This window comes from Anomaloglossus baeobatrachus, chromosome 1 (genome assembly GCF_048569485.1).
Source record: "Anomaloglossus baeobatrachus isolate aAnoBae1 chromosome 1, aAnoBae1.hap1, whole genome shotgun sequence".
NCBI lineage: Eukaryota > Metazoa > Chordata > Amphibia > Anura > Aromobatidae > Anomaloglossus > Anomaloglossus baeobatrachus.
The window spans coordinates 334,483,626-334,498,295 of record NC_134353.1 but is presented as its reverse complement, the minus strand read 5'-3'; the positions used below and the strand labels follow the sequence as shown (position 1 = coordinate 334,498,295).

The following is a 14,670-nucleotide window of genomic DNA, read 5'->3' as shown; positions in this document are numbered from 1 at the left end:
TAAACTCCCACTTGTCCATGCATGTCTGTGCTGGACGTAGCTGTTCTTTCAGTTGTATAGAATCTGAGTGCTGTCACAGGTGAATGCTTTGTATTCAGGCCTTCCATATGTTGGCCCCGCTTTGTGTCTGATTCCTTGGCAAATTTAAGTTGCTGATCCAGTTTATGCTGCACGTACAATAACTGGATACTGATTAAGGCTGCTTTCACACATCCGGTTTGAGCCGTGCGGCTGTGAAATCTATGCAATGGATGCGGTGAGAACACCGCATCCTTTGCATAAGTTTGTTTACATGCGGCCCGTCCGGTTTTTGCCGCTTGCGGCATGCTACTAAGCATGCGCAGTGGCAAAAACCGCATGCGGCGGCCGGATGCGGTTTTTGCCGCATCCATAGGGATGCATTGAGAAAAGCGCCGCATCGGCTGGATGCGGCGCGATTTTATTTTATTTTATTTATTTATTTTTTTTTTTTTTTTTTTTTGCCGCACACAAAACCGTGCCAGGCAACGTTCCATCCGGCCGACGCATCGGCTAAATCTGCCGCATGCAGCAAAAACAGGACGGAACGCAAGGCCATGCGGCACTAATTAAAGTCTATGCAGGAAAAACGCAACCGGCAGCAAAAAAAAGGTTGCGTTTTTCCTGCAAAGTGCCGGATTGTGCCGCACAGCAAAAACCGGAGGTGTGAAAGCAGCCTTACATTACTGATTTCATAAGGCCGAGTCACACTTTACTGTTTTCTTTTAGGCTAAGTTCACACACTGCGTTTTTTGTTTGTTCGTTTTTTTGACACTGCGTTTTTGGCCGCTAAAAACGCACCCGGGTAAAAAAAGCAGCAAAAAACGCATGGATTTTTACCGCGATTTGGTGTGTTTTTGGCTGCGTTTTGCTTCGTTTTTGATCTCTGCGTTTTTCCAATGCATTGCATGGGGGGAAAAAACGCAGAAAGAATTGATGTCCCTTTTTTTTTTTTTTTTTTTTTTTTAGCTCAAAAACGCAGCTTAAAAAAACAGCTGTGTGCGGACAGCAAAATTGAAAACTCATAGACTTTGCTGGGCAAGCAAAGTCATGCAGTTTTGAGGCCAAAAACGCACCCGAAAAACGTGCAAAAACGATGCGAAAAACTCACTGTGCGCACATAGCCTTACTTTGTTTTTAGAAGCCTCTCTTGTAACAGAATGCATTGTAAAGTAGTAGCTGACATCAACTGTGATGCAATTAATTCATTGATCGTCAAATAGCTTCTGTTAGCACAACTCCATGTCAAAATTGATATCTATGTAGCTCTGTGCTGATTGTGTGAAGCCCCCCCCCTCGCCCCTCCCCGCTGCAACAGCCACTGGAAACCGGTGATGTTGTATAACTTGAGCTCTAGAAGTTGGCATAGGCTAAGTTCACATTTCCGCTTAAATCTATCAGTCACAATCCGCTGCCCTTGTAAACAGCGGAATCCGTTTAGCGGATTCCGCTGCTCCCATAGACTTGTATGAGCAGCGGATTGTGACTGATGATGCTGCGTTGCACCCTCCGCCCGACTGATCAGTCGTGGAACGACTGACCGCCGGGCGGGAGGAACGCAGCATGTAACGTTTTTTGAGCAGCGAGATCCGTCGGATTTCGCTGCGCATGCTCTCTGGCTCCCTGCAAACGTCACCAGCTTTGGTTGGTTACCCGATATTTACCCTGGTTACGGTGCAAGGAGCCAGCGCTAAGCGGTGTTAACCAAGGTAAATATCGGGTAACCAAGGTAAACATCGGGTGCTTTGCTGTTACCCGATATTTAGGCTGGTTACGTGTGCAGGGAGGCCGACACTTCCCCGCTCGGCCCCGCCCCCTCCCGCACTCCGCACATGTATGTACACACACACACACACACCTGTCCCCAGCCATGCAGACAAGCACTGACACCCTCGTCTGGCCCCGCCCCCTGCTCGGCTCCGCCCCCTCCCGCACTTTGCATGTGCACACACACATACATACACACATACATACATACATACATACATACATACATACATACATACATACATACATACATGCACGCACATACTCACACATACACTCACCTGTCCCCAGCCATGCAGACCGCAGCACTTCTACTGACATCCTCAGCGCCTGGCCCCGCCCCCCGCTCGGCTCCGCCCCCTCCCGCACTTTGCATGTGCACACACATACATACATACATACATACATACATACATACATACATACATACATACATACATACATACATACATACATACATGCACATACACACACTCACTCACTCACAGATACACTCACCTGTCCCCAGCCATGCAGACCGCAGCACTTCCACTGACATCCTCAGCGCCTGGCCCCGCCCCCCGCTCGGCTCTGCCCCAGAACTCCGCCCCCCGCACACAACGGAATCCGACAAAGAATTCTGTTCTTTGTCATCCGTTGTACAGCGCATCAGTCACATGCGTCAAGCGACGCATGTGACTGATACAAATCAACGGAAATGTGAACTTAGCCATAACCTCAGCGTTGTGCAGCCACTCGCCCTGACTGTTCTGTGGGCAGTGTTTCATTGCACAGCCTAGAAATGGAGCGCTTGGTACTGGGACCTTCAGCTGGATGTAGGTCTGAGGGCACACATCCAGCTAAAATACATGGCAGCACAGAGACCGGTCAGGTACCTGCACTGCAAATTGTGGCGTCTCAAGAGGCAGGAGCCGACGCTGGGGAGAACACATGTGCCTGCTGTTTTAAGTGGCTGAATATTCACTGCTCCCCACTCATAATCCTGCCCACCTCTTCTTATTGAAGCCGGTGCCTAGAGGTGGGTGGGATTATGGGCATGACAGCAGTGAATATTAATTTTCTTAAAAAAGCACACTTGATCACCCAGCCGCCGGCTTACTGTAGCTGCTAGGCGATCCCATGTGCCTGCAGATTAAGGAACTATTTGCTTCTCCTCAGTCGCATAATCCCAGGCATTGGGAGCAGTGGATATGCCGGCTGCTGAAATTGGTGTTAGCCGGCATGCTTGCACTGCCACAAGATAAAGGTGGCTGACAATAGAGTAAGGAGGGGTTTAGATGGAGTTTTGAGTGGTTGTGATAGATGCAGGGTTATAGGCTGATCAGAGGGGAAGTTGTCAACCCCATCAGAGCTGTTTCCAGCTAAGGCTGCTTTCACACATCTGGTTTTAGCAGAGCCGGCCAATCCAGCTCTAAATCCTATGCAACGGATGCGGCGACAAAACCGCATCCTTTGCATAAGTTTTTAACATGCGGCCTGTCAGTTTTTTGTTGCTTGCGGCAGGCTACTGAGCATGCGCAGTGGAAAAAACCGCATGCGGCGGCCAGATGTGGTGTTTGCTGCAGGACGCCGCATGCGGCGTCCATAGGCAAGCATTGCAAATCGCGCCGCATCGGCTCCATCCGGCCGCCGCATCGACTAAATCGGATTGTACTTCACAGGTAACTGGATGTGAAAGCAGCCTTAGAGGTTGTGCTGCTCGAGCATGATAAAAGGGTATACGGTATTAATAATGAATGGTCCGGTGCCACAAAACAAACTTTTTCATAAAGTTTGTTACTGGGCAACCTCTTTAAGAAAAATATGAAAAAACATTCTCTATGCACATCCTTTTACTAACCATGGCATTTACTATTCACTTTGTAAATCAAAAATACTGCACCATTGCAAGCCTGTGACCCTATGATACATGGTTTTGTCCATGGGTTTCTAGATCAAGCAAATATATTGGGTAATCTTTTCTGATGAATCTATTCACTGAAAAATCTCCCTAATGTATACATTGATACCAGATGTGTTTTTTGTTTTCAGTCCTTTCCCCTCTGATTCACTCGTCACTGGCTTTAAAAGAGCATCAATGTGGCAGATGTGATGTAACTTTAAAGGGTCTCTTAGAAAACCCATCACCTGGCTGCAGTTTAAAGGGACCGGTCACCAGGTTTTTCCCTTATGAGCTGCGGCCACCACCAGTAAGTTCTTATATACAGCATTCTGGAATACTATATATAAGTGCTTAAGTTGTTCTATAGCATGTGAAAAAAACCCCAACTTTATACTTATCTAAGGGGCGGGGCTGGTCCAAAAGGATGTCACTGCTCTCAATCCGACGCCACCTTCATCTTGTGCAATCTGAATCCTCCTGCCCAGCCCGTGTGCGTGACACGTCAGAGGCCGCCATTGCGCTTCTGCACATGCGCAGTTTGATCTGCCCGCCTGAGTGCAGAATACTGTAAAGTGCAGGCAGGAGGAAAGATAAAAGACCATGTGCATTAGTATTTTGCTCTACCCAGCTTAGGAGAAATCAAAGTGCGCATGCCCAGGAGTACAATTGTGAATGACACAAGTCATACACACAGGGCTGGGCAGGAGGACGGCGATTGCACAAGATGGAGGAGGCGTTGGACCGACACTAGCAACACCCATTGGACCAGACCGCCACCTAGGTGAGTATAATAAAGGTGTTTACATTATACAGGGGCCTGGGCTCTTATATATAGTATTCTGGTATGCTGTATATAAGAGCTCACTGGTGGTGGCCGCAGCTCAGAAGGGAAAAATCTGGTGACAGGTTCCCTTAATAAAAAAAACCCTGCTTTAATTTTCCTCCCCAGGTCCAACCCCTGCCCTGGTGTCTGTTCATGTCTGCAGTGCTGATGTCATGTCAATAACTGAACACAGTGGCTATGCCCATGTAGACAGCAGGAGCTACTGAGCTTACTGGAAGCAGTCAACGTGATGTCACAAGTTCAGCCAGAGTAGTGGCATCAATATTGCTGCAACCTGGGGAGGGTGGTATCTGCTGGTGGTTCCTGTGTGGCCTCCCCCGGCACCTCACCTTCCCACTCTGATGGCATTCATAAATTTGGCAGTGGAAGTGCCTGAGATTTTTGCTGTAGTATTCATAACCCATTAAAATAACACACTAGCGTTTACATAGCAAGAACCTGCTGACAGAACCTTTTTTTAATCTTAGGACAGTGTGATGTAGGGGTTAGGACACTGAATTCACCAATGTCATTAGGTTTTCTCACCAGGAGATAATCGCTGCCTGCCAGGACTGGCCTGGCCACACTTCCTTTTATTTAAGCCACTCATGGTCAATAAACAATGTATACAGAAAGCTGGGAACGTGCAGTGTTGGCTTTCTGAGCTCTGCATGTAAGAAATCTGTCAACTGCTGAGCCAAGTAAACTAAGTGATTATTGTTGAAAGCCGGGTCTTTTATATTTTTTTTTTTTTTTATCCTACAGTATAATGCCCTTGAATCTGGTTACAAAAACCTGCTGACTGATTATTTTTTTGTTTACTTTTTGTATTGCACCCCTACTTGAGTCTAACTCAACAGTAGTGTTTAAAATACTTGCCTGTTGCTGTCTTCTGCAGTCTTCGTGGTGTGTGTGTTTTTTGTTTTGTTTTTTGTGTGCATCTTTGTGACAAATGTATGTCTTTCCTTATGCCAGCAAAGGCAATGAGATTTCTTAAGTACAGTACTTAATTTTTATTTTTCTCTTGTGGTTTTGGGGTGCTAAAAAAATCTTTAGCATGTCAATTCGTTGTTTTTTTTTTTTTGTCCCCCCCCCCCCCTGCGTTTCATAGCACTTTCAGCCATTTTTCACTAAAGAAAAGCATTGCAAAAGTGTGTGTATATTATAATTTTATTTTTTTTGCCTAAAGCTGAGTATTTTAGTGCAGAAAACATCTGCTCCGAAAACTCAGCGTGCCGACATACCCTTAGATTCTTTAGGAAAAAAAAATCTCACCAGATTTTTTTTGCCAACTAATTGAAGAGAAGCCTAATGTAAACAGACCGTGACTTCAGCAGTGTCACTTACTGGGCAGGGTGCATGCTCTATCTATCTATCCCACCTGTTCAGAAATGCCTACAATCTACAATGAACTCACTGCCGCCCGACCACCGTGCGGAGGTGCCGCCCAATCTACACCCCACCTACGTTCTCCTCCCCATAATCCTATAGAATGTAAGCCCTCTTCCCTCTGTACTAGTCGGTCTACTGTAACTTGTATATGTATTTTGTATGTAACCCCCTTCTCAGGTACAGCACCATCGAATTAATGGTCCTCTATAAATAAAATATTAGTATTTATTATTATTAGTATTATTATTTAAAATGTATGTATGTGTATATGTATGTGTATGTATTTCTTAGGTTTTCAGTGTAGCAATAGTAAACCTGCTGTCCAGGTAGTCAAGCAAGGGTTTAGATTATGGGTGGTGCTGTGATGTTTATTACCAAGCAACCGCCCATAATCGCGGGACCGCGCTTTCCCCCTCGGCGTCCTTCGTTCTGCGCAAGCGCGGTGCTGCTGACCCCACGTCACCTCCTTCCCATCTTGCCCTGAGGCAGGAAATAGATGGGAAGGAGGTGACGTGGGGTCAGCAGCACCGCCCATAATCTAAACCCTGCGCGCACGTCACCAGCGGTGACACTGGGCACAGTGCTCATCCACGAGAGATGGGCACTGGGCATGTGCGGGGATGGCTGGAGCAGTGGTCGGTGTCCACAAGTATGGAAATCAGCGACGGGGGCGGCATACAGGACCAAGGGGCAGAATAACGGCCATCAGGCAGCCCGCCCCCGTGTCACATTTATAGAATCCGAAGCCAAAAAGGTACCACTTTATAAACTTTTTTTTTTGGTCAGAAAGGGGGCACAATACTAACAGGGACCTTTCTAGAATGCAGCCCAGGAGCTGCAGAGGGGGAATCTGTTAGGTTTTAGGGGAAATTTCTGCTGACAGGTTCCCTTTAAGCTCTGTATAATTCTGCCCTCACAATTGATGGCCAGCTTTCTGCGTACACCATGCATGTCAAAGTTTGGCTGGCTAGCTAAATCTGACATGCAGGGTAATTTGGCCATGAGGAATTGCCCAATGTCTACTGGAGCTGGCCCGCTCTAGAGGGCTAATGCTAATTCCACAAATAACTTGTTATAGAGAATCTGTCGGCAGGTTTGTGCTATGTAAGCAGAAGACTAAGTTCCAAGATTAAATCAGGTCACCATTCCGAGAAAGTCTTGTTGCGGGCGGTGAACGGAAAGTCCAGTCCTGCTAACTGGCTTGATAGGAGTCAATGCAGGCAGAAGGGGGTATCCAGCACTAATGACAATAGCAATCCAAAAAATAGATTGAAAACATCACATTTATTGGTAATCTATTTTTTTGGATTCCTATTGTCATGAGTGTATGATATCCCCTTTTGCCTGTAAGCTGATGAAAGCATGATGTAGAGGTTTAAAAACCAAAAGGCAACTATGCCTCTCATCTGTGTGCTATTGTTTACTTATACTGATGCCATTATTACCCTGTGATTACCATTGCTGGAGCAGAGCAGTCCTGAGTCAATGCACAAGCTCTGACAGCCAGGTGTGGTCAGGACAGCTCTCTGGGCTTAGCTACATGCTTAACTCTCAATTCTTTGATTTTTGTGAGAACGGCTGCACCCATTAATTTGTGATGCACCATTGGGTTCAGAATCTTCTTGCGTACATTGTTGCTGTCAAATGAGGTATCAAAAACCTGCTGATAGATTCCCTTTTTAAAGGGGTAGTCTGAAGGCAAAGGTTGTCATTTTAAATCCCTATATTTGATGCTATAACTTAGAAAATAACTTAATACACTTGTCATGCAGAAATTAAAAAAATCCATGCAGACCTTTTTACCCCCACATTGAACATATGGGAATTAATAGAGGAAGAAAAATAAATCTAACACTACATCTGGCCCCTGTTCAGCCAGGCTCCCCTGGTGTGGTCAGGTAATTAAAACTGGTATATCTGCCTCTGAACATACAGATCCCAGACCTTGTGTGTTTACAAGCCAAGTAGTGTATTTTCAAAAGAAGCAGCTTCCTCTGATCAAAGTAGAATTTTGGGGCCAGCGGTTGGTGAATATTGTGATATCTATCTATTTAGATATCTATGGGAGGTACAGTTTCAGCTTTGTGATTCCCAAGTAGACTAACATGTGTATGTAATTGTGCAATCAGTGGATTAGCCCCAATTTAATATTGCTTAATGGATGATTCTATTCATGCCATGTGTCATCTCTATAGAAAGGTAAATCATAAATATAACTATCTTCCACCTGGGACCTCCCAGGGGCAAAAATATCTTGAAAGTTGGGGATCTCATAAATTTCTAAAGACTGAAGCCACATCCCATGACCAGCCATGTTGTCACCAGAGGGGTGGTATGTGAGTGACTGTTCTCTAATACAGAAGTTTGAACTGACAACTTAGTCAATGCGAGGAAGATGCATTGCTGGGTATGGTTGTTCCACATTTCCTTGGAGTTCATCCCTCTATAAATCTGAGCCATTTGTATGATTGCATATATACTATAACCTCACTGTGCTCCCCAATAATCTGCCTGTAGTGAAAGCTGCTGCTGCCTTGCTCATCAATCTTAGGACAATACGCAATTGCCCTGACTGGAGGCAGCAGAGCGCTGTTCTTGACAAATTGGTGGGATATCTGCATGATCTCCAAGGCTGACACTTGGCTTAAAAACTCCCTACCTACATTATCTAACTATTCTATATATTTTTTTTCTTATCTACTCCCCCTCCCCCCTCACTTACTTTTTCCTGTCTGCTGACTATTTAAGGATCCCAGTGCATGCTGGGATACTCGGTGTATTCAGGGGGCAGTCTGTAGCAGTAACCACAGCCTTTGTCCACTCCCTGAAGCCTCATCGTGGTGCCAGTTTCAGGGCCTGGTTGACGTTTTGTCCCTCCCTGTGCTGTGCACTGTGCAGTCTGTGCCCACTCTGTCGTCTGATCTGTATTAATCTGTTGGTCTATTCCCTCATGCAGGAGCCTAGCACTCCCCTCAGTGGTGACGTCACCGGTCTCCTGCATGCTGGGTATAGAAATCAGTTTCCTGCAGATTACTGATCTGAGCCGACAACAATGCAGGGACTGTGCAGACTGCACAGAGCAGCCCCCTACGAGTGTCATAACACTTGTTTCAGAAAGGAGACATGGGCCGCCATCACTGCCACAGACTCTGCCCTCTGACCATGCTGCGGGATTCTCAAACCACTCATCAGACAAGAAATAGATTTATTTTTATCTGTGTATTTGGAGAACAGTAAGGGAGTCTTTATTAAAAGTATATTAGATAATAGCTTAATTATAGCATCAAATAGGGATTTCCAATTAAATTTACTTTTGGTTTTGGACCAGCCTTTTAAGTTTATAGTTCCCATGGTTACATCACATGCCCTTATTTATCATTCTGGCGTCCATGGCAACCTTGCACTTGGTACACACGTGTGCTGTGAGTTGGCAGCCTTATTCCTGTGCAGGTGCTCCAGTTATGTGATCTGACTTCATGCTCGCTGGTCCATATGTGGACAGGGATTCGGGTCTCTTGGCCGCATCCTTAGCTGACATGCGCTGTGATGTGCCTCCCCTGTCCTGTCATGCTGTGCACCAATGAATGGGGTTCTAGATTCACACTACCCACACCTTATATTGGTTGAAGCCTGGCTCACCTGTTCTGCCGTTCTACTCTCCTCCAATGAAGTGGGCAGTTACATGCCGTGTTGCTGATGTTGTTCATGATTGGGTGGTGACTGATACAAAAATATCCTTTTGCAGGTGTGGTGACACCCGCCCCGCCCCCCCTTCTCCTTCCCTAGAAGAAGTCATTGTGCAGAAATATTCCTCAGTTTGGCACCACCCACCTCAGGAGGAGTGATCCATTTTGTTATTGTTGTAGTTTTCATTATTTTTGGTTATCATATTCCATCTCTTTTGAGGGTGTACTTTATTACCTTCGGTCCCTCATTAGGTTTAGAAAGCTCTAAGCATGCGCTGTATGAATTCCAGTGTTGTCCTTTATTACATATTTAAATTGGGCCATGTTTGTTTTTTCTTCTCTGCTCTTGCATAACCTATTCCAGTATGCTGAATTTGTGATTGACCAAATACATCCAATTGTGGAACTCTAAGGCCTATTAAGTAACTTCTCTTCTCCCCCCACAGGTCATTTTTGGAATTCTGACCAGTGTCACTTTGACTGGTTAGAACTCTGCTCAATGGATCCCATGACTGAGGTTTTTTTTTTTCTTTTACATAACATATTGTACTTCATGTTAGTGGTAAATTTAGCCAGATATTTTTTTTTTCTCTGAAAATATTGAAAATTTTGCAAAAAAAATGAGAACTTCGCCATTTTCAAACTTTTCGTTTTTATGCCCATAAATCCAAGAGTTATGTCACACAAAACAGTTAATTTTCCATACAAGGGATAATCAATCCAAGCCAATTCATCCAAATACCATAACTAGAATATTCCATACAAGGGATATTGTGGTATGGTATCACACAAAATAGTTACTAAATAACATTTCCCAGTTTATTTTTAAAAACTATTTTTTTTTTTTGTTCGGAAGTTTAGAAGGATTCAAAGTTTCAGAGAAGTGTGTGTATATGTACACTCATCATAGAGTGTAGAATAAATGTGAGCTGCACTGTACTGCCATCTTTGGGAGGCAGAATGAACAAGTCAACAGCAGTTCATGAATTGGCTTTATTTTTTATGCTGTTTAGCTTGCGGCATATATGATTAGGTGACCACCTTCCTCCTTTCAGAACAATTAGAGATACCAGATTTGTGGTGGTGGGTGGTGGTGTGTGGTTGTGTGGTGGGGGTGTGTGTGGGGTGGGGGGGTGTGGTGGTTTGTTTTTTTTTTTTGTTTTTTTTGCTGCCATCACGCTAAAAAATGACCGTAAAGTTTGGATTTGGTTGTTTTCCAGGATGAGTTGAAGTTTTCATTGGTACCATTTTGAGGCCACTATTTTTTTTAACATTTTATTCTGCTTTTGCAACTCAGAATCATGAAGAAACAGTAATTAAGAGGTGTGTGTTTTGTTTTGTTTTTTTTTGTTGTTTTTTGGGCATGGTCATAAGTGGTAAAGTTTTTTATTCTTCAGGTCAGTACAAACACAGCAATACCACTTATTTATGTATCTATTTTGATCTTGCCACCTAATTGCTGTGATCACGTGACAGCACATGTGCACGTCAAATCGCTGCAGAAAGACTGCATAATGCAGTTTTTTGTTAAAAAAAAGCCGATTTCATGCTCTATGGCGGCTGCCCCACCATAGACAGTGGGAGCTGCAACCAGAGCGCACAAATAATTGACATGTTGCTTTTATGAACGCACAGATTTGAGTCAAAATTTTAGCATCCAAATTGCTGCGTTCATAAAAGCAACGTGCGCACGTATCATGCACAATCTACATAGATTGTGCAGGAGATGCATGCATTTGCGGTGCAATACGCAGCGTAAATGCATGTGAGTACGCAACGTGCGCATGAGCCCTTTGGTTTTGTCTAGGAAGGTAATATTAATAAATGATTTGCAAGTTAACTGTATTTGTGATGTTATGGAATTTCCTTTTAGTTTTATTATTTGACAGTTCCCTAAAGATGTTTCTGATGTATGTCTTTACAGGTTCCTGTGTACATCGGGGGGATATATGTATATGGTATTTCATGTCATCTTGGTATGGGACCCTCAAAAAAATCATGAACAATGATGTTATGAATGGGATTTTTAAGACTTTATTAAAAATAGATGGGAGGAGTGGGGAAATGTCTTTGCTCTGAAAGACCGATTTTGGTGCAGTCTTCTGATGTAAAGCTTTATTTTTCATGTTACTGGAAACTTATTCTGACTGTCTTGCTTTTCTTTCTACCCATGTTTTTAGATTAACAGGGATGCCCAAAGAAAAATATGACCCTCCTGATCCTCGTAGAATATATACCATCATGTCAGCAGAAGAGGTGGCCAACGGCAAGAAGTCTCACTGGGATGAATTAGAAATCTCTGGTAAGGTGGTCCTGCCCCCTTTTACTTTTTAATTTTGAGATCTATTGAATTGGCTACTAAATTCATTCTGTCACTAGAATTGTGTTTTTTATTAAATTTTTTTCTTAATAGGTCAGCTGGTATTGCTTTATAGTTTCTATTTGTCATAAAATGTAATGGTAATTTGTTAGGCCATGGATCACATAGTAGCCCCCTTGAATTGACATGGATTGTTCTCTTCGGGAGGTCGCCATTTCAGTTAGTCTCTATAATGAAATTGTATGGAATATATCACACATTCTCTCCACAGGGGGAAACTATCTGATTATTAGTGCCAGTTAGATTCAGTACACCATAAAGGGAGGCTGAGCAGTGTCCTCTGCATTATACTGGCTCATCTAGGAGAATATTCAGTGGCAGCAGGCAGATTTTACTGGCTTGAGCTTCCAATGTGATGCTGTACTGATGCATCATGGGAAAGATAGTAGAGCATGGAGGAGAAAGAAGCAGAGTACAGTCCAAAGAGAAAAAAACTAGTTTACCGTACGTATTTTGAGGTATGATCCCTTGCAGAGTGCTAGGATTGGAGTGGACCTGGAGTGCTGCACAAGTCATATATAATTGGAGCAGATGGGAAAGAGGTGACGTGGGGTCATCTGGCCAGCGCTTGCGCAGAACGGTGGAGGCAGAGGGGAAAGCACGGGCACGAGATTATGGGCGGGTACTTGCTGATGAAAATCACAGCGCCGTCCATAATCTCATGCATGCGCAACACGTCACCAGCGGTCACATTGTGCACAGTCCCGCTAGAGTGGCACGGCGCATGTGAGAGACCTCGGGCGCTCTGGACGGTGTCCTGAAGTATGAAATTGAGCGATGGGGGACAGCGTAAAGCGGCAGGAGGCAGAATAACTGACACCAGACAGACCGCCCCCATGTACGATTAACAAGATTTGCATAGGAAAAGGTACCACTTTATAAAGTATTTATTTTGGTCTAGGGGGCACAATAACAGGAACCTTTCTAGAATGCAGCCCAGGAGCTGCAGAAGGGGAAACTTTTAGGTTTAGTGCAAAGTTTCTGCTGACAGGTTCCCTTTAAATACTGTGAATGTTCCCTTTTGAGACTAGTAAGTACTTTCATTTAAAAAATAAATAACACACTTGATATTGCCACTTTCATAATAATCCTTAGAACTAATTTATCTTGGTCTGAGAACGTTGCAAAAAGAAACAATGCCATAGTAGCTTTTTTTTTTTTTTTTGTTTTTCCCACCTCGATAAGTCATCTAAAAGCTGCATGCACCCCAAAATGGTACCATTAAAAAAAAAAAAAAAATATAGATAACCTGGTCTATAGTGAGATCAAGAGATGAGTCACGCCTGACAAAGTAGACAAAACAGTGATATTGGTTTTTAAAGACTCTTCACCCTCCAGCTGCTTGCCACCTGTCATATAGTTTTTTTTTTTTTTTCCTTCACTCTGCCATTTGGCTGTGCTGTATTTCTGTGAATTCTGGCAGCATCCGTGTCCCAGAGGTCACTGCATTATAAGGTCGCGACCTTGTGTGGCGCAGTGGCCTCCAAGTCATGGTCGTAGCAGCACAGGATGGCAAATATTTTGTCCTTTTAAGGTAAAACATTTTTAACAGGCAGGGAAATGTTTTACCTCACAAAAAGAATCATCTGATGCCACTGTAATATCGGTATACTCTTTTTGCGTTAGTAAGTTATTTATCCCTATTTGGTGCCTCTGATACAACGCAACCATGTGAGGTGTTATTCTAAGGCAAGTTTAACAGAGAAATACAAAGGATTATGGCTTTTTGAATGCCTAGGTGAAAAAATAAATATTGCTTCCACCTGAAAACACAAAATGGGACGGATCTGATAGGTAAGAAGTTTTTTGGGTATTTTCACAATTATTTTTTTTTATTGCAATTTGAGTGAAATCCACATTTAAAGTGTTTATCTTATCACTTTCTTTGTCCCCTCAGGGAGGGTGCGCAGTTTAAGCACATCGCTATGGTCGTTGACGCACTTAACAGTGTTGCACCTCAGTGATAACAACCTCTCTCGTATTCCACCTGATATTGCCAAGCTCCACAATCTGGTTTATTTGGACCTCTCTTCCAATAAGCTCAGAAGTTTACCAGCAGAGCTAGGGAACGTTGTGTCTCTCAGGTGAGTGCTCACCATGCCACCCCTTTTTGGATGAATACGGTTTGTGTTTTGGTGATATATAGTTATAATTTCTTTGTCGCTCCATTGGGAGACCCAGACAATTGGATGTATAGCTTCTGCCTCCGGAGGCCACACAAAGTATTACACTGAAAAGTGTAACCCCTCCCCTCTGCCTATACACCCTCCCGTGCATCACGGGCTCCTCAGTTTTATGCTTTGTGTGGAAGGAGGCACACATCCACTCATGCATTCCCATTTTAGTCAGCAGCAGCTGCTGATTTTATCGGCTGGAAGAAAAAAGGGCCCCCACAGGGCCCCCCGGCATGCTCCCTTCTCACCCCACTATGTCGGCGGTGCTGTTAAGGTTGAGGTACCCATTGCGGGTACAGAGGCTGGAGCCACATGCCGTTTTCCTTCACCATCCCTTAGAGGCTCTGGGAGAAGTGGGATCCTGACCGGTCATCCATTCACTGGGACCGGGCTCCCTCCGCAGCCCCTGTGGTGGGAATCTGCCGGACAGGAGTCTATGTATCCTCAGGGACAGGGCCCTGCATCTAAAGGTACTCTGTGTCCCCATGGGGACTGTGCATGGAGCGCTTGTTTCACAGACGCAGCAGCTGCTGGTTTGTGAAGACCGG

The 14,670-nt window shown here is 44.4% G+C and overlaps 1 protein-coding gene across 1 annotated transcript in view; it reads left to right on the top strand.

The window, feature by feature from the left end:
* Positions 1-14,670, top strand: part of CNOT6L (CCR4-NOT transcription complex subunit 6 like) — an 86,148-nt gene that overhangs the window by 41,291 nt on the left and 30,187 nt on the right. The window contains exons 2-3 of the mRNA XM_075352164.1: positions 11,749-11,870; positions 13,846-14,032. Coding sequence (XP_075208279.1) covers positions 11,759-11,870; positions 13,846-14,032 — 299 coding nt within the window. The 5' untranslated portion in view covers positions 11,749-11,758. The remainder of the gene's footprint in view (positions 1-11,748; positions 11,871-13,845; positions 14,033-14,670) is intronic.